Raw genomic sequence first — 26,044 nt, forward strand, 5'->3', positions numbered from 1 at the left:
CGTGGAGCAAGTGGAGGAAGAGAATGGGCTCTTCCATGTCGGCGGCCACGGCGCGGAGGCCGGTGTTTGACGACAAGGAGGACGGTGAGCGCGGCCGCACGGCGGGGGCCCCGGGCCGCTCCCGGGGACAGCGTGGGGACCCGCGCCGCATGGGCGCTCTGCGCGCTCTCGCAGAGGGGCCGCGGCGGTAGGATTTCCTCGCGTCCAGACACCGCGACCACCCGGGTGGGAAGGCATCCCGGGGCGTCTCGGTTTCCGAGGAAACTCGCGGATGCTGCCTGCGGTGCCCACGCGCATCCAGGGCTCCCTCCTGCCTCCTCCGTGTCCAGTGGCGGCGCAGCGGCGGGAGTGGGCTCGGGCCTGCCCTGCGGGGGGAGGGTCCATGGTCGGAGTGGTGCGGGCTTAGCCACCCACTGTGGCGAGGGCTGCATGTGTTCATTTTCCTTTTAGGGGCGGTGTGCAGGCTTGGTCTACTCTGCAGCTGTGGTGTGCCGCTTTTGCGAAGGAAGATGCTTGCCCCACAGGTGTGGGGGGGGGGTCCCTGGCCCCGGGAGCTCTCAGTCTGCGGCTGACAGTGTGGTGTGGCCCCCACGTGCCCAACCTTTGGGCTCAGATGTGCGGTGGAGATGGCTTTGCCTTTGTGCAGAGACCTGCCCTTTGGGAACTCCCTTTGAGAGTTTCCTTTCAGGTCCTCTTGCAGGTAAAGCTGCTGACCCAGACCACCCACCCGTATCTCTTGAGTGGCCACGTGGAGACAGGTGCCCATGGCAAACACGTGACAGGCCACCTTTCACTTGGCAGCTACCTGCAGGGAAGGTCTGCCTCTGGGGCACTGGGATACATTCGCACGCAAACATACAGCTCTTTTCTACGGATGTCATGGAGAGAGTTTAAATGGTACAATGATGACACATTTGATGTTTTTTTGACATTTTCTTAAAATAGTTGAAATATGCATTTTTTCATCTGTAGGCAGCCTGCAGAGGTCTTTTATAATTTATAATTTTAGAGCACAGCCCAACACAGGAGCCCAAACTATTTATTGTGATAAATAATTTAAGCATAATAGGAAATCACAGTAGTACGACCTCAGGCCTCAGTGGTGGTGAGCGTGCGGGCCGTGTGCGGGTGGTCATCGGAGTGACGGAGAGGCTGCCGTGGGCTGCCCAGGGGGTGCCAGGCTGCTGAGCGTGGTCACGGTCAGCAGGGGAGGGGCATTCCGCACCGCCCCATCAGTCCAGTGTGTTCTGGGTCTGCTGTCATTGTGCCCTCAGCCCTGGGGCAGCAGAACTCAGTGCTGTGACTCTTTCCTATGTTATGCATTTTTGTTTTCAACATAAATATTCCGAGTAAGGAAAGCTCAGAGTGCATTAGGAACTGATCAGGAAGCAGACTGACGGCTAGCTTCTCTGGCTGCACGATGAGAAAATGTCTGAGAAACACATCTGAGTTCCGCGCTCGCTGGTGTTGGCCAAGAGCTGGCCACACTTTCCATGCCTTAGCCTTGTGCTCTCAGAGGCAGAGAACGTGGAGGTAGAGAAATTGACGTTGCACGGGCGCTGCCTTCAGCTTTTTAACGTGGGATTTTTCTTTTGGCTCACAGTGTGTTATGTCTCAGATGTCACGGACCATTAAAAAGGCAAAAAGAGCACAGAATCTGTTGATGCTGCTCACAATCTGATTTGAGAATTATTCGGCGCATCCCCCAACCCCTGTATTTGCCTGGAGTGGGATGGCCGAGGCCGCAGCTGCTTCGGGAGGTGGGGGGGGGGCTGACTCTGCTACAGGTCCTTGCTCTTTAGGACATGTGACATCAGTTACTTGCTGATCACTTGGCACAGCAGCCACATCCCCAAACTGAACCCACCGTCGGGACTTATCTGGGCTTTGTTTGGTGAGCTTGGGTGCGGCACCTGTCCGCGTCATCTGGCTGGACAGCCACGTTGTCCCGCGTGTGCGTGTCATCGTCGGGGCACCTACGGCTCAAGCGTCTCGGCACAAGCTTGCAGAGAGGGCCGTGAGTTTATTTAAGGAATAGGGAATGGGGTTTGGGACGGAGGAAGGTGAGTTGGGGGCAGGCCGTGGCCCCTGAACCCCAGCTCTCTTCCAGGCCGGGTGTGAAGTCGCCCCCCAGCCCCTTCGGACGGGGGCTGCATTACTTTGCTGGCCGTGCTGCTGTGCGGGCTTGAAGAGACGGCTGTGTTGTGCCGGAGACGTGCATTTACTGTGCCTGCACGGTTGCTATGGCAACGGAAGACCTTCTGATGAATTTTTTGGATTAAAACTCCCAATTAATAGATTAAGTTTGGTATGCAGAGAAAAGGATAAAAGAAAAGAAAAAAGGCAGTTTCACAGAGTGCCAGGTAGATCCCAGCTAAAAAGCGTGGTTGTGATAGAGAAGTGTCCTTGTTCCCGTCAGTCCCGCGGAGTCTAGAGCCTCTGTGCCTACTTGGCAAGCGCCGGGCGCAGGGGCAGATTCTCTGCGCCGTTGTCTCACGCGGGAACCAGGGGCACCTTTCCCTCCCCTGCTAATGCCGCACCTCCTCCTCTCGCTGGCTTCTGGGAGCCCTGGATTTCAGGGGCCGAACCTGCCAGGGACCTGTCTTTCCTCGCCGGCCCTGCCCCAGAGCCGCGCTATTTTGCGAGCCCCTTCGTCCACACGGCCCACACGGTCTTGGTCATGAGGCTGCTGAGCGGTGCTGAGGGGGCTCCAGCTCCCCTGCTGAGCAGGTCCGCAGCCCAGCGGGGTGCCCGCCCTTCTCCATAGTCATGGCCAGCACTCAAACCCAATGTGACGTGAGCTTCCTAGTGGGGGATCACTAATCACTGCGAGGTTTGCTCCCCCAGAGAAGACTGGGAATAAGGGAGCCCTTGAAGGCCGCAGAACACCTCGCCCAGGTCTGTTGGGTGGGTGGGCAGCACACCAGGACGGGAGGCCACCAGATTCTCAAGTCGCCTTTCTTAAAATGTAAAAAGAAATCCTTTGTTTATTTTTAATTAAGAAGCATTAGAATGTATACATGTGTATGCTTTCCTGTTTTTCCTACAATTGCCCTAAATAGGAAAATCTAGACGTGTAGGTTTAGCACCGAGACTCTCCGCAGCAAACATGTCAGTGTGCGTCTTCTGCAGCTTTGTTCTAGGAATGTTCTCACACTTCTAGCCGTGGAAACACACATTTTTCCTTTGATGCAGAAATGGGATCACATTCCATATATGGTTTGGTCGTAACCTGCTTTTTTACTTAGTGGGATGTCGCCAACATCTGATAGATCTACAGCGTTTGTTGGCTGGATTCACAAGGGCGGCCCTCAAGCCTGGCTGGGAGCTAGACTCCGTGGTGCCCTTAAAACTACGGATGCCGGGTCCCCGCCCCCCAGGAATTCCCGTTGGGGGTGGAGCTCGGCACCCCTATCTTGTCCGGCTAGCGGTTCTGACGGGTGGCCAGGGCCGAGTCCCTGCCCTTCGGCCTTGCTCCGTGTGGACATGATGTTCTCTGCTTACTTCATTTCCTGCTGTAGGACACTGGGGTGTTTCCACTTTCTTCGCAAACACAGTATCACAAACCTGGCAATGAGCATCTCTGTGTGCTCATGTTCCTGCACGTAGGAACGACCTTGCCACCCCAGAACTGTGTCCACGTAAGGCACCTTGACACAGCTGACCTGCTGGGGTCCATAGGAACGGTCCCTCTGTGCACAGCTGCTGTCCTGGGTGTGCCTTCCATGGCAGCCGCCCAAGATGTGGCTGCTGTGTGCGGGGTACGCAGACGAAGGGCAGGTGGGGGACCGGCCGCAGACGGGAGAGAGACGAGGACGGCAGAGCACAGAGCGGCCGGGACGCACGGCCGTTGCTTGTTCTGGCCACGCTCAGAAGTCCTCTTTCCCTGAGTCCTCACCAGCTTTGGCTGCTGGCGATGTTTCGGATTTCTGACAGTCTGAAAGGTGAAAGGATTGTATTGATGCTTTGAGTTTCTCTGACTGCTGGTGGGATTGACCATCTCTTTGCTCCTCACATCGGGGCATCTGTCTCTGGGGGATCGCTGGCACCCACCCGAGCCCCTGCCTCCTGCTGGGACCGTGGTGGCCCCGTGTCTTTGCCCCGTTCCGGGTTTACAAAGCCGTACCCTGGCACGGTGCCCCCCCCCGCCCCGCCCCACGCACGTTTGCCATTTATCTTGCAACGCTGCTAGGGGTTTTTTTGTACGGATGTGTTTAATTTTTGTGTGGTCAGATTCATCAATAGCTTCCTTTCCGGCAGTTTCCGGCCTTGGTGTCGTGTTACTGCTGTACCCTTTCCCCGTTGATAAGCCTGCGTCTGCGCCTCCTTCTATGGCATACGTGGAAACTTCCAGTCCATTCGGACTACCCTGTGACCCGGCAGCTAGAAGGTCGTCCTCCTGCGGGTCCCAGGCTTTCTGAAGTTGAGCACATTTAGGCTATTTCTAAGTTTAAAATGCCCTTTACTGTGTGTTGGTTGCTGGGTTTTGTTGAACCGTGAACAGGATCTCTGTACCCATCGTATTTCACGCTGATCAGTGCTGGGATGAAGGAACACTCTTCTTTTTAAAACACTCCTCCTGGAAATGGCCACTGTGCTGAGACCTTCGCTGGTTGCCAGAGTTTTTAAGTTGCTTTGCTTGGACTTTCTCGGTGCTCCGTCATGAACCGGCCAAGAAGGATGGTCCGTTACTGCATGGTGCTTGTGCTCCACTTTTACCTTTGTGTTCCTGAGAGCTCGCAGGGCCGAGGAGAGCAGCCGGGCGCACGTGTGGCTGGCCCCATAATGCTGATGGGGCCCGAGTTTCTGGGGCCACTCTGGCCCCTGGTTGTTAGGAGTCTGTTTCCTTCCCTCCCGACTGGGAAGACAGGGTGGTGGTTTTTTGTGGGGCCCAGACTCGGGCTAACGGCAGTTCACACCCACTCCCCACACTGCAGGTCTCCCTTGGTGGCCAGAAGCCTGGTGGCTGCACACCGTGGGATCCTTTGCCAGCTGGCGAAAATGGTGCCGAGGCCCTTGGTGTGGGGGAGGGTATTTGGGTTCCAGTTGGGTAGGAGGGCATGCAGTCCCTTTTGAAAGTCCCCTGGCACCTTTGTTCCTGGGTTTCTGGGTCCTGGAGGGTCTGTGGGCAGCCATGGAGCTCGATGTGTTTCTCTCCCCATGGCTGGTCCTAGAATGGACTTGGGACCTACTGTCACGTCAGCTCTGCATGCCTGTCCATCTGGTTGTGTGTTTTAAAGTGCTAAAAATAAGCCGATTTTCTTTTAAAAATTTAACCACCCAGCTTTCCAGTCGAGAAGGAATGTAAGAATGCAATGGGGGTAATTTTTGCTCAGGGCTTCTCTCTGGGGCTGATGGTCTGAGGGAAGCAGAGCCGTGGAATAGCGCTCATTCTGCGCAGGGTCAGGGCGGCCCAAGCAGGGTCTCCAGCCGTCGTGGATCCCCAGGGGCGGGGGTGACTTCTGATTCAGCAGGTCTGGGGTGGGGCCCAGAAGTCTGCATGTCCTGCTGCCCATCCTTGGATCCACTCTGAGTCGGGAGGGCTGAGCAGGTGCACAGCAGGTGTGGCCGTTGAGGATCCCCCGGGCTCGGTGCGCAGGGCGGTGGGCTCGGATGGGAGACCACAGGTGCCCTCGTCGTCCTCTGGGGACAAGCTGCCGCGCAGGGGATGACACCACGTCTCTGGTCTGTGCTTTTATTTCTGCATTACCCCTCTCAGGCACCGCCTGTCGCACACGTAACCACCGCACGCTTCCACGGTCTTCCTTCATTGTAAGTGGGGACCTGGCATTGACCCCTGACCCCCCCCAGGGCTGCTGGTGCGAGTACCACCAGCGGTGGGTTGCTGAGGGGTGCGTAGATGCTTGATCCCAGAGCTGGCTGCTTGGAGGGCGCTCGGCTTCCCAACCGTGTGCGTGGGGAGCATGGTGGCTCCGGCCCCACCCCAAGGGCCGCCTCGCTGCGGGGCTGATGGGTGTGGTCTGCCCTCCTGGGGGGCCCAAGTTGCCGCTCTGGTCCTCTTTGGAACCCATTGGTTCTTATTGTAGGGGCCTGCGCTCGGTTCCCCGTCCGTAGGAAGCTCAGTCAAACTCAGCATTCACCTTGGTGAAAGACCAGGCCTTCCACCTGGTGTCGCTTCTCCTTCCTGTCCAGATCGTTCTTCCTCACCAAAAGTATGTTGAACTGTGTGTTTCTTCATACCGGACTCACTCTGCCATCTGTGTATAACCGTAGATAAAAATAAAGCTTTGGTAGCCACTCTTGCTCCTGGCTGATAGTCCAAGAAACGGTTAGACCTTGCTGTCCTCAGCAGGCAAGCCTTCTCCATCCCTGCTCCCCATCCATTAGGTGGGATCAGTAGGTCTTCCCCCTGAGGGCATGGCCATGCCCAGAGCGCCTCTCGGGGTGCGCCTTCCCACCCAGGCAGTGAGCTGGCCGGGCACCCCGCGGGACGTGCTGGGCTACTTTTCCCTTCCCCATACACCGGCTGGATCCAAACGCTGAATGATTTTAATGATCAGAATTTGAGACAATTTGGGAGAAGCTGTAATTAATAAAATTATTGTTATTTTTAAAATCTGGGATGCCTGCTTCATCAAAAAATGTTTTTGTCATTGACCTAAAATCTATTATTTTATTTTTTTTTTTTAAGATTTTATTTATTTATTTGATGGAGGGACACAGCGAGAGAGGGAACACTAGCAGGGGGAGTGGGAGAGGGAGAAGCAGGCTTCCCGCGGAGCAGGGAGCCCGATGCGGGACTCAATCCCAGGACCTGGGATCATGACCTGAGCCGAAGGCAGATGCCTAACGACTGAGCCCCCCAGGCGCCCCTAAAGTCTATTATTTTAAAAACCAAGGCAGCCGACTGCTATCAGTGTGGCCGAGGGCAGAGAGCAGGCTTCTCAGCTGTGAGAAGGGCCGCGTCTCCCTGCCCACGTTTCCCCCGATGTGACACGGAGCCCACGGATGGTCCCCAGCACGGCAGCTCAGGCGCAGGCCCGTGTCGATCCTGTGAAAACCCTGGGGATGTTATTTAGGTTCTGAAGCCAGGATAGGGTGTAGGTGGGAGTCAGTGTCGCCCCCAATTTATTAAAAATAGGAGCTGAGTACATTCACTTTCTCACAGTGATTTAAAGAGTTGACTTTAGAAAGGTCTCTGCTTTCAGAATTCACATCATGACTCTTCATGCTTTGTATGCACAAGGCGGAACTTGGGGCGAAAGTGAGAAACAGACGACTTTGTCATTTCTTTGTGAGTGTGTCAGGCAACGCGCGGACGCTCGCGCCTCTCATAGCGCGGCTTTCATTCGTCCTTGCCTGTGACCCCGTGTGGGCAAGGAGGGGTCTGCTGTGTGCTCGGTGCTTCTCGTCCAGGCCCCTCGTCTCTCCCGGTGCCCGGCTGGCCTGTGGCCTTCCCACCAGCTGCCCGCTGGGGGCTGGGGCAGGGTCCCCGCACCCTTAGTTATTGCTGGTGATAAACTACCCCAAAACCTAGGGACACAGCAACACCTGTGCTTATTAACTCTCATGATGGGTCGGGGCCCGTGGGGACGGGTCTCCCTGCTGCTCGTGACGCCTGCAGAGCCAGGCCCCCCGCGGCGGCATCCTCGGTCCCCGACGTGGGGCCTCATTCTCAGCTGGAATGGAGGCTGGTGGCACGCTCGCCTGGGTCACGTCCCTGGGGGTCTTGGTCTCGCTGTCCTGGCCGCTATTTGTTATCTATTCCCGGGATCTGTTGCTAACAGCCCCTCAAACGGCTCCAGGCACATCGCCTCGGTGTCTGGAGCGATTAGGTCGGGAGCGGCTCTTCTGGTGCGTGTGGCTCAGGGTCCCCTTTGCGGTCCCCATGCAGCTGTCGGCTCTGGCTGCACTGTCCACAGCTCAGGCGGGTGGGGGCCCTGCTCCCAAGCCAGCTCCCCACCACGTGGGCCTCTCCGTGGAGCTGCCTGTGTGGCCTCACGCCATAGCAGCCAGCCTCTGTGCGAGCCAGGAGAGACAGGAGGAGCCACAGTGCCTTCTAGGCCCCAGACTCTGAGGTCACATGTGGGCACGCCCACCATAGGCCGTTTGTCCGCAGCCAGTCACTATGCCCGCCCCACACTCAAGGGGGGACCAGGCTCCCCCCTTTGAAGCAAATGTCAAAGAATATGTGGGCGTGTTTTAAACCAGCAGCTGTCCTCTGTGGCCTCAGGGCTCCTCCGTGTCCACTGGTCTCCGCAGTGGGAGAGTGGGACTTCCTCCCGCCACTCTGGGTGCGCTGAGGCCGAGGCACGGGATAGGCGTGGACGGGCACCGTGGGCTGGAGCAGGTCCCCGGTCCGGCCCAGGTTCGGGAGAGGGAATGCACAGGGCCAAGACTGCACCTGGGGGTGGCTGGCGGGGCTGGCTGTCAGATGGAGCTGGACGGGGCAGGGGAGGGCAGGGGAGGGCTGGGGAGGGCTGGGAGGGCAGGGGAGGGCAGGGGAGGGCTGGGAGGGCTGGGGAGGGCAGGGGAGGGCAGGGACGAGGTGGAAGCCCCTGTCACCCGGCCTGTCTCTCAGGGCATCAGGACCACCGCCTTGTGCCTGCCTTCCCCATGTTGCCCAAGTTCCCTCCGGGCCACCTCGAGCCTGGGGCCACGCCTGATGCCAGTGTGGCCAAGAGGACCCAGCAGCACCCAGCTCAGCAGTCACTGTTTCAGAGCCCCTGAAAACACTGGGACACTCACTGAATTCAGTTCAGGCCTCTGAGGGGAAGCACGGTGGGTCCAAGAAGCCGGGACGCTGCCAACCTGTGTCCCCACCTGGTTACGGACACTTTGCTGGGCGAGTCACCCGCGCCCTGGCTTCAGAGGTCCCTGTGCTGTCAGGGCACCCACATGCGGCTGTCCTAGGTCATGTCTGTTTGTGTCTGCCCAATTCCTGTGTTTTCTCTTTTTCTTCAAGAATCAAGGTCATCTTGTGTTTCTGAAGTTGTATTTTGGCTCCTTGGGCAGAAAGGATGATTTGCAAAGTTAGCACATGACTGAGAGAGTGGGGTCCAAGGACACGGGAAGGAAGTTGCAAAGAGAGGGGGCCCCGTCCCCACATGTGTGATCCGCATGCCTGGGCTATGGGGCCCCGTGGCCGCATTTGGCGGTTGGAAAACCCAGGGTGGGCCCTCCTGCCAGTCCTGCAAGGTCCTTGAGCAGCAAGCGGGACCTGAGACAGGCGTGGATAGGCCGTGGTGGCATGGCTGGCTGTGCGGGCTTACGGGGTGACCATGGCAGAGAAGGGAGACCCCAGGCCCCAAGGGGCGCGTCTCTGCAGCTCTTGCCGAGGGCATATCGTGGAACTGGAGTCGGGCATTGGAATCCCCAGTTATTAGGATCCTGATGCCCGTTTACCAGAGCCCACAACAATTAGAATGTGCGGAAGTAAGGGGCCTGATGGATGAAGCGCCTCCGGAAGGGAACACTGAGCTAGGTGTCGTGGGGACGGAGCCTGCGAGGCAGACTCAGTGCGCGGCCCCTTACCGCCACTCCCTTCCTGCTGACCCGGCTCCTTTCCAGGGCCACCCATGCTTAGGGACTTAGGGAGGGCGCAGCCAGCGATCCTGCCTCCGTGTGGTGACTGCACACCTGTGGTCGCTGGACGTGACCGGGCATGGTGATTAACAGCATCCCTGTCACCCTCGGACGTGTCCTGCTTTGGGTGATGAATTATGTGGCTGCTCATCTAGCTACCAGACGCTGTGGCCAGGATGATTTTTTTTTTTTTTTTTACTTTATAGCTTTTTATTATATAACGAAAAATGACAAGAAAAAAATATGAGGAAATTCAGTGTCTTATGTAATCTCAGCACTGAGACCACAGCCCTGTGCATCCGTCCCGCCACCTCCCAGCCCGAGCTCCCATACAGACAAAGCGGGTATGGCTTTTTAAAAAACTTTTTCCTTATATACTTATTTCAGAATCTTGTAGATTTACAGCAAAGTCGGGAAGGCAGAGCAGCGAGTCCTCGCGGCTAGTTTCCGCGAAGTGTCTTACGTTAGTGGGGTGCGTCAGGCAGGCGCACCTGCTGAGCGCACGGCGACGCGACCGGGTCCTAGTCGGGGCTTTCTGGGGGAGCGGACCTGCGGAGCGGGGACAGGGCACGCGCGTGCACATGCGTGCGCGTGCATGTCGGGGGATCTATTTCGAGGAGTGGGCTGCTGGCGCAGTCAGGGGGGCCGAGAGGGCATGCGGTCTGCTGTCTGCAGGCCGCAGACCCGGCGAGGCGACGTGCAGCTCCCAGTCCGCAGGCAGGGCCTGAGCTGAGCCACCCCGGAAGGCGAGGTGGGAACCAAAGGAGAATCCCTCCCTCCTCCTGCACGAGGCCCTCGCTGAGGGGATCTGCTTTACCGAATGCACGGACTCCGGTGCTAACGTCACCCGGAAGCACCCCAGACACGCACAGGGTAGTGTGTAATCGGGGCGCCCGCGGTTGACACGTAAAATTAACAGCCGTAACTGAGCAACTAAAGTCCACAGTTCATTCAGATTTTCTTCGTTCTTACTTAATATCCCTTTTCCGTTCCACGGCCCCGCGTGATACTCCATGGTCTCTCTTGACATTCCTTGGGCCAGGGCAGTGTCTCAGCCTGTCCGTTTTTGACGACCTTGACAGTTTTGAGGATGACTGTTGGGTGCTTTGTGGGATTTCTCTGCGGTTTTCCCTGTGGTTACACTGGGGTCTGGTCTTGGGGGAGGGCTCAGAGAAAGCGCCTGGGGTCGCATCACAGCAGGGGTCTGTCTGGTCCCTGAACCTGTTGACCTTGACACCCCCCCCCACTGAGGCCGCTTGTCAGGAGTCTCCCCTGTTGGGGGACTGGACTGTCCTCTCCCTCCACGCTGACCTTCTGGAAGGACACCACCGCGCACAGCCCACACGTCAGGGGTGGGTGTCGTGCTCCACCTCCTTGAGGGGAGGTGTCTGTGTAAGTGATTTGGATTTCTTCTGCGAAGATTCCTCTCTTCTCCCCGTTCACACGCTGCTGTGTTGCGCTTTGGGTCACAATCCAATATGGCTCCATTCTTGTCTCTCCTGTTGTTCTGGCGTGGGCTCCCATGGCCTCAGGACACCCCCGTGGCTGCGGCCTTCTGAGCACTTCCTTCCCCTCTGGCCCAGCAGGTGCATCCCCTGACCCAGCCCTCGACTCAGCCAGCTCTCCGGGGAGCCCCAGTCCTTCTGTCGGGGACGGTGTTGGGATCCAAGGCCTGGGGCCCTGGGAAAGGACCGTCTTTCTAAAGCCCAGGCTGACCCCCTCACGCCGTCCTCGCCCCGTCACCAAGCTGAGTATGTTCAGAGGGCACCTGCGCTGTCGGCCACGGGCAGAGGGAGTGTGAATTCACGCAGCCACTCTGGAAGCTGCTCGGCAGGACCTTATTGGAGCTGCACACGCACCCCGTGGCAGAGAGCGCACAGCCCTCACATCCGGAGCCGGCGTGGCACACGGCTCCTGACGGCATTGAGGCTCTGCTGCCCCGACCCCCGTGAGCGCCCCCGCCCCCAGCCCAAACCTTATGACACATTCTTTCAAGCACCCTCCTGCCGAGACGCCCTGGTGCCCCAACGGTGCAAGAAGCAGTAAACCCAGCCTGGTCAGCCTTAGACCATGTCTAGCTGTCTTTCGCTGGGGGGGGGGGGGCGCGGGGCGGCGCAGCATTGACCCCTACGACCCGGGATTGTATTCCTAGGTATAGACCCACCAAAATGCATGCGTCTCTGCCCTCCCGGCCCTAGGACATCTGGGGGGCTCTGGGACGGCAGGATGTCCACAGTTCCGGCTCTGAGGGGAGGACACTGAGCCTGCAGATCCAGCTCCAGGGACACCAGGGCTGAGCCTGAGCTGTGTGTCGTGCTCTGTCCATGCCTCACAGCCATTGGCTGCTTGTGCCACGAGCTCTGAGGGTGGACAGGGCTGAGCCACGGGTCCCTGTGTCCCCGGGGCATGCGGCGCCAGGCGTCCCGACGGCTTTTCACGCATGCCTGTGGAGTGAGCTAACAGCACGCTGCATTTCTCCCGTGCTGAGAAAGCTCTGTTGATGCCATGTCCTTATTGCTCCCCATTTCCAGCGACACTCTTCGGCCTGCTTTGTCCTTGCGGTGTCCAGCCCTCCCATGAGCCCACGGCCCCGCACTCTGGGAAAGGTCCTCTCCATGTGGCTAAGAGTAATGCCCAGTCCTCAGCCCTCCTCGTCCCTGACCCGTGGCAGCCCCCGGCACGCCGGACCCCTCCTAGATCCCTTCTAGATCCCTCCCTTCATGAGGTTTCCCAGTCGCCGCCACCTGGGCTTCTTCCCGGCCCCTTGGCCAGTCCTCCTTTCTCGACTCCGTCTCGCTACACTCACGCATTGGCCGCCTCAAATGTCATCCATATGCCGACTCCCAAATTTGTATCTCCAGCCGGGACCTGCCTCCCACGTTCCAGACTTTTCTGTCCAGTCTCTGACTCGACACCACCACTCGTGTGTCTCATACTTTCAAATTCGGCCAAACTCAAGTTCTGTTGCCCTGAAGCCTTGACCCCTCCTTGGGGCCCCATGTCCTCCCTGGGCTCCCCATGTTCCCAGCCCGTGTGTCCGGTCACAGCCCCTGCTGCCGGGCGCCCTGACCCGGACCTCTGTGCTCTCTGGCCCCTCCCCCTGCTCTCCCGACAGCTCATCTGTTGCTTCTGGAAAGCCTCACTCCTTAGCTTTGTGTCTGATGAGAAGGCCCTGGCCCAGGGGGTACCAGGCACAGGGCGACCCCGGTTCCCCAGGCGGCAGCAGCAGGGCCCTCGGGGCAGCCGGACCCTGGCTGCTGTTCTTGGCCACTCTGTTCCATCTTCTCCGGTGGCATGCTTTCTGTTCCGGGCTTCAGAGCCGTTAGGTCAAACCGCCTGGTCACTCAGAACAACAGTCCCAGGACGCTGGGCTTTAGGACACGTCTGGGCAGGGGCTGCGGTGGGCTGGGAGGGGGGCGGCTGCCCCGGCTGTAGGAAGGAGATGCAGGAGACTGACCGCACTTGCCTTTGGGCCAAACGTGATGGATGAATTTCAGCAGATGCAGGTGCAAGTGTCCCAAAAGCACTTTCCCTGAATTAGGTTGGAAACTCGGCGTGTGGGCTGGTTATGAAACACACATCTGACAGGAGCTGAGAACCCGGCTGATGAGCAGGTGTGTGCCTCGTGTCCAGGGCCATGCCTCCTCCTTCCGCGGAGGGTCCTGGTGCCTCCTGGGGCTGTCACTGGTGCATGGGGGAGCTTCGGGGCCTCAGCTGGGCGTGGCTCTGCCCACGGGATCCCCTGGACTCCCACAGGCTGAGCCAGTGGGGGCTGCCCTGTGCTGGGTGGAGCAGGGGCCCCCTCGAAGCCAGGCTGGCTCCGCAGCGTGGACATCTGGACCTGGACCATTCTGTGTGGTGGGGGTGGTCCCCTGCCCTGCAGGGCGTCAGCAGCATCCGGGCCTCCGTGCACTGGTGGTAGCAGCAGACTCCCGTCCTCATCTGTGACCGTCAGTCATGCATCCAGGCATTGCCGTGTGTCCCCTGGGGTAACACCGCCCCCAGCTGAGAACCACTGCACTAACGAGTGGGAGCATCGAGCCACCGGCTGGGCAGTAACATTGAGGCATGGCTGAGGGTCTGGTGTTGCTTCCAGAGCATCTCTGGGAGTCCCTGCCCCTGGGCCTGGCAGGACATACTCACGCCTGTGTGTGTGCGAGCATGTGTGAGCCTCGAGAGTGTGGGAGAGGCGCCTGCTTGGCGCACGAGTGTCCGGGGCTGTGCATGCCCCAGCCGTCCACTCCGCGTGGACGCCTCCTCCCTGTGCAGGTGGGAGGCACCGTGCACGGCGAGCTGGACTTCCCTTTGGAGGCTGCTGGACAGACTTTGGAGGCTGCTGTCTGGGATGTTCTCGCTCCTGTGTCTTTGAGAAGCAGCTGGAGTGGTTGAGGGCCCAGGAGGAGTTTCGTCTCTGCAGGATCCCACAGACCCCCGCAGAGGGAGCCTTGGATCTTGAGAAAGGCCCGGTGTTGGGGGAGCTGGGGCCTCGGGTAGGGTGAGGCCCGCCTGTCTGCCTGCTGCGGCCGGCATCCGTCTGTCTGGGGTGGGAGGTTAGGAAGGGCCATCTTGTGCCCAGAGGTGGACGTGGAGCCTGTGCTGACTGCGTCCACCCCGGGCCTGGGGTCCAGGAAGTGGGTATGTGCCGCACAGCTCCACGGCGGACTGGTCACTTCCACGGGAGACAGGGTTCCTCCGTCCTTGGAAAGCTGAGCCCCACCCTCTGGCTGCGATGACGCACATCTTCAGGCCCGCCTGGGGTCTTACAGTGAGGGCCATGCAGGCTGAGAAAGCAGAGGGGACCCTGGTCACCTGGAGCTAGGCGGGGCCACCTGGCTTTGGACCCGCGTGGGCATGTCCGGTGGAATCCAAGAAACCTTTACAAAATGATTTCAAATTCCTTTTAATTAAAAAAGTGCAATGCTCCAGAGAACAGGACTTCACTCATCTGCAGACTGAGTTAATTGAAGGGCCCGAAAGGCTCCGTTAATTACATGATCTCGAGTGTCTTCGCTCCTGTGAGCAGCTAGCAGCCCCTCAGCAGAGAGAGCTGTGCTCCATGCATGCCCTCTGTGAAGGAGAGGCCTGAGAGGGGTGAGGTGGGGGCTGGGGCTGGTGGTCCAGCGCCCTCTGACGGTGGTGCCTCTGTCCCTGGGCCCTGGGGGGCGGGGACCTGTCAGCAGCCCAGGCCTCTGACCCTTGGGGCATGGCGCACGGGACGTGGGCACGGCCTTGGGTTGAGGACTTGAGGGGGCTCGTGGAAGCACCGGTGACCCCACCATGAAGATTGGCCTTCTGTTTGGAGACCATGCCCTTCCCTTGCACATGAGAGTGGGTCCGTGCGTGCACACACGAGTGCACACACATGCACAGGAGACAGAGACCCCCTCTAGGAGTCTTCTGTCATGGGAACGCCCATCTTTCTCCAGCTCTCAGAACGCCACAAGGGCAGGACCATGTTGCATTCATCCTGGGCTCCCTGGGGCCTTGCTCATAGTAGGCGCTCAATAAATGCTTGTTGCATTTAATTAAGCTGGGTGGAAAGAGGAAGTGCATGAGCTGATGCGGAAGTGGTTAGACCAGCCCCAGCTGGGTCTTTCTGACTAGATGGGTGTCACACATGCCAGGTCTCCTTCAGGGAATGTTCTGGAGTTTGCAGGGGCAGTCATGGCCCGGACCTGCTCTCCTTTCTGGCTGGGCCCTGGGGTGCTCGTGAGGTCCGGGGTGAGGGCATCTGCTGGCCCGCAGGGTGGCCGGCTGGTCTCTTAGAGGCTCTGCAGGATCTCTCCAGCAGGCGTGGCCAAATCTAATTGTCATGGAGAACTATACAATTATCAAGAAAATTATGCTTCTTACGTTGGCAGATGATGGATGTTCCAAAAGTGAGGAACAAAAGGAATTTTGGTGTCAGGAACACTTGCAGTCCCCTGATGACTAATGATATTGATGACTTTTTCGTTTGCTGATTGGCCACTTGTACCGCTTACTGTGTGCAGTGTCTGTTCGAGCCTTTGCCTCTTCTGTGTTGCATGTGTGCGTGGACATGTGTGTGTGCGTGCACACTGCTAACGCGGAGTTCTGTACGAGTCCTGACTCTTCAGACATTCTGGATTCCAGTCTCCTGATGGATGTCTGCGTGGTGGTGTTTTCTCCCCGTCTGTGCTTGGCTTGTTCTTCCTCTGAGTGTTCTTCTCTTTTGACGAGCAGTCCCTTTTTTAGTTAGTGATTTCTGTGTCTTGTCTGAAATCTCTGTCTACTGTAAAGTCAAGTTTAGGTCTAGGACCAATTTCTCATTCATTTTTGTGCAAAGCGTGAGGTCGGGAGTTTATTTTTCTCTTGTAGAGACCCAGTTATCCCAGTACCATCCCATGAAGAGACTTTCTTTTCCTCACGGGGTTCCTTTGGTACCTTTGTCAAAAGTCAGTTGCTCTCCATGTGGGAGTCTGTTTCTGGGGTCTCTTTTTGTCTTTTTTATACCAGTGATGCACCGTCTTATGATTATAGCGTTAGAGTAAATCTTGAAGAGAGATAGTGTACATCTTCCAACTTCGTTCATTTTCCAAAATTGTTCTGGCAATTCTGTGTCCTTTGCATTTCCATATAAATTTTATTTTATTTTTTTAAAAGGTTTTATTTATTTATTTGACAGAGAGAGCGAAAGAGCACAAGCAGGGGGAGCGGCAGGCAGAGGGCGAAGCAGGCTCCCCGAGGATCAGGGAGCCCGATGCGGGGCTCCATCCCAGGACCCTGGGATCATGACCCGAGCCAAAGGCAGACGCTTAACCGACTGAGCCACCCAGGCGCCCCTCCATATAAACTTTAAGTCAGCTTGCCACTTACTACCAAAAAAGTCTGCTGAGATTTTGTTGGGGTTATGTTAAATCCCCTATATCAATTATAGGGAAAATGGACATCTTAATAATACTGTGTCCCCCAATCCACAAACATGTTCTATCGCTCCATTTATTTAGATCTTGTTTAGTTGTTCTCAGCGATGGGTTGTAGTTTTCAGTACACGCAGAGTACACAGGTCTTGAATACCTTCCATTAATTTTATTTCCAAGCATTTTATGTTTGATGCTATCATAAGGGGCATTATTTTTTATAGTTTTATTTTTAGGGTTTTTTTTATTATCGGTCCATAGAAAAACAGTTAATTTTTAAATTCAGTTTTCTGAATTGTAATTTACATAAAGTAGAATTTATCATTTTTAAGGATGTGATTCAATGACTTTTGACAAATGCATATAGTCCCATAACCACCACTGCTGTCTAGTGTGGACTCTTTCTGTCATCCCAGAAAGTTTTCCCATCCTCTGACGGTTAACCCAGGTGTGCGATGGAATGGTCGTGCAGACACAGTGCTGTGTATCTGATTCCTTTTCAGTTTTTAAAGGAGATTTTGGAAAATAAGTTTCTAATTTGATGAAGTCAAAATTTCTTCCTCTGTGCTTTGTTCCTCTGTCTTTTCTAGGAAATATCTGCCCAACTGGTCACAGAGATTTTTCTCCTTTGTTTTCTTCTAGAATTTATGTAGCTTATCTGTTTTAATTTTCATTTAAGTTCCTTTTCAAGTTGATTTTTCTACTGATAAGTAAGGGTCAGTGTTCCCTCCCTTCCTCCCTCCCTTCCTTTCTCGATCCCTTCTTTCTGCCGCCCTCCCCCACCCTCCCCCTCCTCCTCCCCCCACCCTTCTGCAATAGGGACGTGCGTTTGATCTGTACACCAATACCAACTGGACTGATGATTGTAGCCTTATAATATAACTTGAAGCAGATGTGTTTGCCTTCCAGCTTTGCTCTTTGTTTTCAAAGTTGTTTCGACTATTCTAGATTCTTTGCCTTTCCACAGATATGTTAGAATCAGTTTGTCAATTCCTAAAATACACTGGCTGCCACACTGATCGGGGTTGCATTGAAACGATCGGTCGATCAGAGAGAATGGACCTCTTAAACTTTTGAGTGTTCCAACCCACGAACACGGCAACTCACGCTGTTCATTCTGGTCCTGACTCTCTGATGGGTTTCGTACGTTCAGTGCAGAGCTTGCACACATTTTGTTGAATTTATCCCTACACATTCAACATGTAAAACAGTAAGTTGTTAGACGCAGACGCAGCATAGAGGAGGCGGTCCTGACCTGGGAGTGCAGCAGCTACCACCGTGAGCCTCCTCGACAGGCCCAAGCATGGCGTGACGCCGGACACGTGAGAGAAGTGGGAGCAGGGGGGTGTGACACGGCTCCACTCTCTGTGCTCACACAGTCAGTCAAGAACAACACCCTAGTGCTCACCCATAGCCACAACAAGGCCTCCGACAGGCACTGCAACATGGTGCTGGAGGATGTGGACCGAGTCCCCAAGAGCGGCAAGGAGGGTCAGCAAAGGGCCGCTACATCTCCAAGATGTTCCTGCAGAACCCACTCATCGCGGGCAAGTAGGCGCCTCCTCCCCATCAGAACTCCCTCCCTCATCCTGCGAAGACCTGCCCTTTGTAACGGGGATAATAAAGTCTTGTGTTTTTCCAAAAAAAAAAAAAAAAAAGAATAAAGAAGAAGAATAATAAAATTTAAAAAATAAATTGTTGCACACTGACTGTATCCTAAAACCTTGCTGAACTCAGCTATTCTAGTATCTCATTTGTAGATTTCCTCAGATTTTGTACATCGCGATCATGTCATCAACAAAGATAGTTTTATTTCTCCCTTTCTAGGACTTTATTGCTTAGCACACCATCTAGGATCTCAGCACAGAGTTGAGGGGAAGTGGAAGAGCAGGTACCTGGCTCCTGATCTCGGGTGAAGGCGTTCAGTATCTCACCATCAAGGGCCATGTCAGCTGAGCTTTTTCAGAGATGCCCTTGTCAGGTTGAGGAAGTTTCTCTTCCTCGTGTGGTGGGGTTTTTGTTGTTAAATTATTAATGGTGTTGAATTTTGTCAAGTGCTTTTCCTGTGCCTGTGCAGGTGATCCCCTGATTTTCCTCCTTTATTTTGCCAATGTGGTAAGTTACACTGTCTTTTGAATACAGTCCCAGCCTTGGGTCTCTAAGTTGGGTTTTATATATTACCGAATTCAATTTTCTAATGCTTCATCAGTAATTCTTATGTCCATGCTCACTGGGGGTATTGGTCTAGATTTTATCTTCTTGAGAAGTCCTTGTCTGGTTTTGTTACCATGTTTATGCGGGTCTCAGAAAATGGGTTGGAGGTGCTCCCCGCTGCTCAGTTTTCTGAAGAAGTTTGCATGAGTTTCTCAAGTGTTTTTGCTAGAGTTCCCCAGCGAAGCCGTTTGAGCCTAGCACTTTCTTTGTGGGAAGATCTGAATTACAAATTCAGTTTCTTTAATAGACACGGGGTATTTGGATTTTCCAAATCTTCCCGTGTGAGCTTTGGTGATTTGTGTCTTTTGAGGACTGGCACTTGCCCATTTCAGCTGAGTTGTTGACTTTATTGGCATAAAGTTGTCATTTTCCTGCTAACAGTGATGCAGTGATGCCTCTGTTCCATCCCTGATGGTGGTGTTTTGTGTTTTCTGTGACCAGGAACGGTAGAACCTCCCACCCTGTCAGTTAGTGTCCGCCTGTCGTTCTGTCTGGTTTTGCTTCACAGTTTTCGCTCTGCTGCTGGGCGCGTGCACAGCTGGCCCTGCCCCGTCCCTGCAACAGCTGGGACCCTGGCGGTGGTGAATGTCTGTCTTTACCGCTGGTAATACTCCTTGGCTTAAAGTCTACTCTGATATTAACAAGGCCACTTAGCTTTCCTTTGGTTACAGTTTGCAGGGGACGTCCTTTTCCACCTGTTACTCTAACCCCATCTGGGAAGTAGTTCTCTTAGTAAATAACACATCATTGAGTTTTGCTTTTTTAAAAATCCGTCGGAAAATGTCTGCTTTTTAATTGGAATGTTAATCCATTTACTTTAAAGATTTTATTTATTTATTTGAAAGAGAGAGAGAATGAGAGAGAGCACATGAGAAGGGGGAGGGTCAGAGGGAGAAGCAGACTCCCTGCTGAGCAGGGAGCCCGATGCGGGACTCGATCCCGGGACTCCAGGATCATGACCTGAGCCGGAGGCAGTCGCTTAACCAACTGAGCCACCCAGGCGCCCCTCCATTTACTTTAATATAATTATTGGTATGTTTGGGTTTAAGCCTACAATTGCGCTGGGTTTTTTTTTTCTATTTTTCCTTTTCCCCCATCTATTACTTGTCTATCCACCGTTTATCAATTTCCGTGTTAGAAGGTAAGGGGAGGGGAATCTTGTCCGCTGCATGCCCCGGCACCTCAGATCTGGGACCATATACTGAAGGCAGCCCTGGTCTTCGGGACGTGGGCCTGGGGCTGCAGCCCTACGGGACTGTTTATCTGGATGGCCCACGTGGTCCACGTGGTGTGTGTGATGGCTCTGCACCTGCCTCCTCCTGGGCTCTCCACCGTGAGCCGCCACCTCCTGATCTGCGAGGCTGTGCTCCCAGACTTCCCTGCAGCCTGGAGAGCCCCGGGTGCGGTCTGGGTGGTCTTGGGCTTGTTTGGTTCTCGTCTCCCCTTGAAGGCTGCGTGCCTGTGTCGGGGGGATGCCTCCCTTCAACTGGCCTGCAAAGGCCTCCACAGCAAGTCCCAGCATGTGGAGACTCTGCGACCAAGAAGAGCCCATTCCGCGCCCACCAGGCTCTGGCTGTGTGCTGTGCGTGTGCGTTCAGTCCCGACCTCCCCGCTGCCCCTGGCCCTCGGGACATGGCTGCGCCCCTCCTTTCCCTTGGGACCCCTGGCCTTCAAATGGGGTGGGGGCTGGGCAGGGCCTGCTGGGACAGCCTGAGTGTGGGGAGAAGTGGGAGCCACCCGGGTCTTGGGGGGCAAAGGGGGGAGGTGACAGCTGGTGGTTCCCATGCGGTCGCCATCACAGCAGGGCAGCCTGTGGGCATCATCGGCGCACCCCACTCGCTGTGGCGCTGGGTCCTCTCCATGGCAGCCTCCATCTGCACCTCCTCTGTGGCCCGGGGCCCTCGGCTCTGCAGCAGACACCGAGGCCAAGAAAGTCAGCCGGACACGCCAGCTTCTGCGGCTGCCAGGGAGACTGTCTTGCCCCAGATGCCGCCCAGACTGGCTCCAGTAGCAAACTGCACCCTCGCCCGCTTCCTCCCTCTGTGCCTGAGGGCATGGTGGCCCCTCTGTCCGGCCACAGCCCTTGGCCCAGGAGAATGGGTGTCTGGGTCGCGCGGTGAGGAAAGGCCGCCCGCGCGGCGGGTAAACGTGCAGGGTTGGATCTTCACACCTCTGTGCCTCAGCAACACTTGCTGTTTCCTGGAAACACGCCCACAAAAGTCGGCTCTGCTCCCGCCTCCCCGGCAGATTCTGCCCCTTGGAGTTGCTCAGGCAGCAGGCCCCTGTTGCACTGGTTCCCGAAGCCACCTGCCGAGAGCCGCCTGGTGCTGAGCACAGGGAGGGAGGGCCTTTCCGGGGCTGCTTCGGATGGTTTAGAGAGAGCAGCAGGCTCCAGCAGGACGACAGGTGCAGCCTGGGTCCCGGAGGTCTCAGCTGAGCACGGGCCTGCCCACCCCGCGCCCTCCCTGTCCCGGCTGTGCCTCCCTCTCCCATGGGCACCAGCACCTGCTGGGCTGCACGGCGGGCTGTCCATGTTGGCGGTGGGGTGTGGGGCAGCAGGGGACTCGGAGCAGGGCCACCTCCTCGGGCCTCAGCTTGTCGCTTGACCACTCCCCTGCGTCCCTCCGGGCACTGTGTCCTCCCTTCCCTTTGGTGACAAGCAGGATGCACAGCATCCCCTCTGCTGGCTGAGCTCCATGGAGGTGTGGCAGCAGGTGGCCAAGATGTTTAACTGATGGCCCCCGGCTCCTGAGGGCAGCTGAGAGATTCGCATGCCCTTTGCTGCGTTTTCCTAACGGTCACTGATTTCTTTCTTTATATGGGGGCTTCCCTGATGAAGCCAAGGGCCAGCGTGGCCAGCCGTGAAATCAGCAGCATGGGTTTGCGGTTGGGGGGCACCCAGCACCTCAAGGAACCCATAAAAGCCATCCCAGAGAGGACGCTGTGCTGCGTGCCTCTGGGGGCCACTGTGGCTGGTGCCCCGGGAAAGGCGCTCCGGAGCCTTCTTGGTCCTGGCTGGCACCCTGGCTCTGCCGGGGACGCGTGGCCCGGGGAGGGGACAGCACGCGGCTGTTCTCTCGAGAGCGCTGGTGGGTGGCTCTGCAAAGCCTGTGGGTGGGCACGGTCACTGCGCGGCCGAGCTCTTCTCTTCGTCAGCACAGCGTGGCTGGTGTGCAGCGCAGCTCAGTGCCCGTGGCCGCTCACGTGGGGCGCCCCCTTCCCACAATGCACAGATCTGCGGACGGAAGAGTCTGCTCCCCCAGGCGGCTCCGGTCTCCGCACCGAGGGCCGTACATGCCGGGCCGCCTGCGACTTGCTTCCTGCACTGCATCTGTGGGTTCCTGAGCCCCTGAACTTGTTCTAGGTTCCAGTTCCCCCCCGAGCTAGTCCCCCAACCTCGGGCCCGGCTCTGGGCCCATTCAAGCCGGGTTCCCTTACCCAGTAGGGAGGGCTAGCAGAGTAAATCAGGGATAGCTGTGGAACACCTATTTTTATGTCACATTTAACAGGCTTTTTTTTTTTTAATAGACAAGCATAAAGAAGAAAAGAAACCCATAATCTCACACCCAGATAATCCCTATTGGCACAAAAACTTCCTTGGTGAGCAGGGCGTGAACGTGAAAGCCGTGCGGAGCAGTGTCCTCCACCGTGTGCTCCGGGTCTACCCCACATGCGCCTCTGAGGTAGAGCTGCAAGTTCACACAGCTGGAGCCGCCATGTAACAGGGTTCTCGCGCTTTTACAGAAACCATGTACCGTGTCTTAGGGATAGCTTCTTACTGCACAGAAGTCTTCCGGGTTTTCCACACCCACACGATAGTCCACTTTGCGGCTGTGGGCACCTGGGTTGCTGGGACTGTTGGGTGTTGAATGTCTCTGAGACCTCGATGGGCCTCCGTGAGCTTAGCGGCTGTGGGACCTGACGGCGGTGGCATCCTTGCCTGGAGGAGTGGGCTCGCCCTGACTCTGAATCCCTACACTGACAGCCCCCACAAGGGCCGGGCCTCTCCCCCCGCCACTGGGAGCACGCGGGCCCAGCAGCCCCGCCACACTGTCTCCAGCACTGGGTGGGACCCAAACCTTCACTTTGGCTAGTGAAAGCACTCTCTTGTTGTCTCGTTGACTTTTACCTTGAGAATGAGGTGGGCCCAATCTCGTGTCTGACCCTCCGGTCTGGCCTCCTCCCATCTGGTCGGGTTTCCCACTAATTTGTAGAGGTTCATTGTAATGCAAGAAAATTAGCCCCAATTTGTCATATTTGTTGCAAATACCTTTTCCCAGCTTGTAGGATTTTGACTTAGAAAGTGTTTATTTTTTCTGTGTACAGAGGTTTTAACATTTTGCGTATGATTAAACTGATGGTAGAGTCTTTCTTTTGTGGTTTCTGGGGTTTGCCTCTCTTGCTGAATTATAGATAAATTCACTATCATAGAGTTCTTATGGGTTTAGTGTGTGTGTGCATGTGCGTGCACCTGTGTGTGCATGCGTGTGTGCATGTGCGTGCGTCTGTGTGTGTCTGTGTGCATGTGTGTGGGCATGTGTGTGCGTCTGTGCATCTGTATGTGCATGCGCAAATGCATGTGTGTGCGTCTGTGTGCATGCATGTGTGCATGTGCGTTCGTCTCTGTGTCTGTGTGTGCATGCATGTGTGCATGTGCGTGAGTCCGTATGTGTGTGTGTGCATGCGCACATGCGTGTGTGTGCATGTACGTGCGTCTGTGTGTGCATGTGTGCATGTGCACGCATGCACGTGCATGTGTGTGCGTGCATCTGTGTGCATGTGTGCATGTGCTTGTGTGTGTGTGCGCGCACGTGCGTGTGTGTGTGTGCGCGCGTGGCACACACATGCACGCAAGTGCTGACCTCTGTTGTGTTTGGATTTTATTTGGTTGTAAGGTCTGACGGAGGATCAAACATCCTGTCTTTCCTCTTCACGTGCTGACTGGAAAGGCCTTTGTCCCGCCCAGATGTGGGGGTCTCTCTCTGCACGCTGGCGTGTGATGATCTATGTCTGTCTGGTTCTGTTGCTAACTACGCCCCTTGCAGGACCCCCTTTTAAGAGACAGTTGAAAGTCGTATCAGAGGGTAAGATCTGCAGTGAGGGTGGTGGGAGACGGAGTTCCTGGGAGTGTTCCTGTGAAGGGGGTCTGCCCCCTGGGGACCCCCACCCCCCATCTCTCCCTGGAGGGATTTGGGAGCTCTGCCATGCCCCTGCACCTCCTGCCTCTGCAGGATCAATGTACGTGATTTATGTGGTAACGAGGTGAAGGAAGATCATCGAGGCCGGCCAGAGCACACAATGGCCCTGGGTGACAGGGCTGAGGACAGATGAGGTAGACGGTCAGGCAAATGTGTGTCGAGGCCCCAGGTAAGAAGCCAGCTTGAAAGGAGTGTGTGTGTGCAAGGGACACGGAGGAAAAACCTGTTCCGTCCAAAGCTTTCCCCTGTACAGTCCCCTCTAAGTCAGGATCGGTGCCTGCTGGGTCGTCCCAGGGGTCACAGGCCAGCAGGTAACTCGGGTCCTCAGGTCTCCATTTGCCATCAGTGGAGGCTGTGGGCACAGAGCTGAGGCTGGCTCTCTGAACCTGCTCACAAGGAGAAGCGTGCTCAGGTGGGGGAGGCCGACGTTCCTGATGGTCCCGGCACACCCCTGGCCACCTCGCTGCACCGGGAACCGCCTGAGGCTGATGCTGCGCCCAGGCCTGCAGACGCTGGGCAGCCCTGGCTCTTTCCCTGGAGGCTCTGGGGAGCGCCTCGTAGGCCTGGCCACCCTCGTCCCACCTTCGCACGGTTTCGTATCTGGCCAAGACTCTCATCCTGAAAACCACAAGCTGGAGCACCCACAAGGATGCAGACTCCTGGCGCCACTCAGTTCTTCTGACTCTTATTTTTGGAAACATGAGGGAGAACAGAAGTCTTATGCTCTGTCTCAAAATAATGCCTTTCCTTAATTCTATTCAATTTAGCCAAAAATAGACCCACCGTTTCCTAGGATGACAGTCCAACCTCCTGAGCCAGAGAGCGGAGCTGCATGTAGGCCACTGGGGGTGCGGCGTGGCAGGCCGGGCGGGCCAGGCAGTTGTCCTGACCAGCCTGGAGCAAAAACATGGACTGCTCCCTGCCTGTGGCCATGCTCTGGGATTGGAGCAGACAAATAGGCCCCATCGAAAAGCCCTGGGACCAGCTCAGGGTGGCGGTCCTGATCTCATCCCTGGCCGAGGATCCCTGGAGGGCTGTCCGTGGGACAGCACCGGGCTGCTTGGCCGTGTGACTCTCCTTAGGGTTCAGCATTCTGTGTCTTTCTGTGAACACCTCCCCTGCTGACTTGTACCCCGCCCTCTGGTTTCCCATGGACTGGAACGCGGGGGCCCAGACTCGGGGCGGGATGGGGGCACCCCAGGGCAGGGCCCACCTCTGCCTGCCCAGCACGTGTTGGGGCTCCTCCCGGCAGCTCCACGCTCCTTCCAACCCTCACGGGGTCTCTGTCTTCATTGCCTTCCCCCCCGCCGCAGTAGGAGGCTCCCAAGAGGGGCTGGGACCTGGATTTTCCAGACAGATGGGGCTTCCTTGCAAACTCCCCTTCCCCACAGCTTAGAGCATCTTTGCTTCCTCACAGAGGAGCTGAGCTGAGGGGAGGCCACCGTGCCTCTAATGGAGATGGATCGCGTGAGGGGACGTGTGTGCCAGAGGAAGACAAGTTGGGTGAGCTCCAGGGGGCAGGGGTGGGGGTCCAGTGGCCCCAAACCCCCTGGCTGTCCAATTTAAAATCAGGGATGCAGGGGCACCTGGCTCAATCAGTTAAGTGTCTGACCCTTGATTTCAGCTCAGGTCATGATCTCAGGGTTGTGAGATCGAGCCCCACATCAGGCTCCGTGCTCAGTGCGCAAAGTCTGTTTGTGATTCTCTCTCCCTCTGCTCCCCCAATAAATAAATACATATTTAAAATCACGGATGTAGATGATTAGGTCTGGGCCGCAGGGGGTGGCCACACGGGGTCTGCTGGTGCCATGCCAGCTCGTTGTTGGAGGAAGTGTGTCAAGGAAAACAGGCTGAGATACAAGGGGGGACACGACTCGGCGGCGGGGCTCACGGGCTACACTGGGCTCTCCTCAGTGTGCTGGCCTGTGCGCATGGCGCCACGTGCCTCCTCCAGCAGGGATGGGGCTCCTTCGCTGTTGCTCACCTCCCTCTTGCCTGTGGGCACCAGCTTGTCCTGCAGGTAGGCATCCACCCGGCTGTGCGTGAACACCTGCGGCTGGATGCCGGTGCGCCCAGAGCGGGAGCTGCCCCCGCGGCTGTTGGGCGGCCAGTGGAGGTGTGGCAGGAGCTGGGGACAGGGCCCTGGACCTGGGCCCCCTTTGGTGCCTCAAGGAAGCCCTGTTGAGTTAGAGGCCGGGTCCCCGG

The 26,044-nt window shown here is 56.6% G+C and overlaps 1 protein-coding gene across 3 annotated transcripts in view; it reads left to right on the top strand.

Annotated features, from left to right (window-relative positions):
* The first annotated feature begins 6 nt into the window (after nt 1-6).
* Nucleotides 7-26,044, top strand: part of STK32C (serine/threonine kinase 32C) — a 70,903-nt gene continuing 44,865 nt past the window's right edge. For 2 of the 3 annotated variants that reach the window (XM_025880043.2, XM_073884657.1), the window contains exon 1: nt 7-84. In XM_025880043.2, the coding sequence (XP_025735828.1) occupies nt 24-84 (61 nt within the window). In that variant the 5' untranslated portion in view covers nt 7-23. The remainder of the gene's footprint in view (nt 85-26,044) is intronic. The other variant, XM_073884658.1, reaches the window with a different exon arrangement.

Source organism: Callorhinus ursinus, unplaced genomic scaffold, assembly GCF_003265705.2.
Source record: "Callorhinus ursinus isolate GAN/ISIS: 27379988/994484 unplaced genomic scaffold, GSC_fseal_2.0 scaffold58, whole genome shotgun sequence".
In the NCBI taxonomy this organism is placed as follows: Eukaryota; Metazoa; Chordata; class Mammalia; order Carnivora; family Otariidae; genus Callorhinus; species Callorhinus ursinus.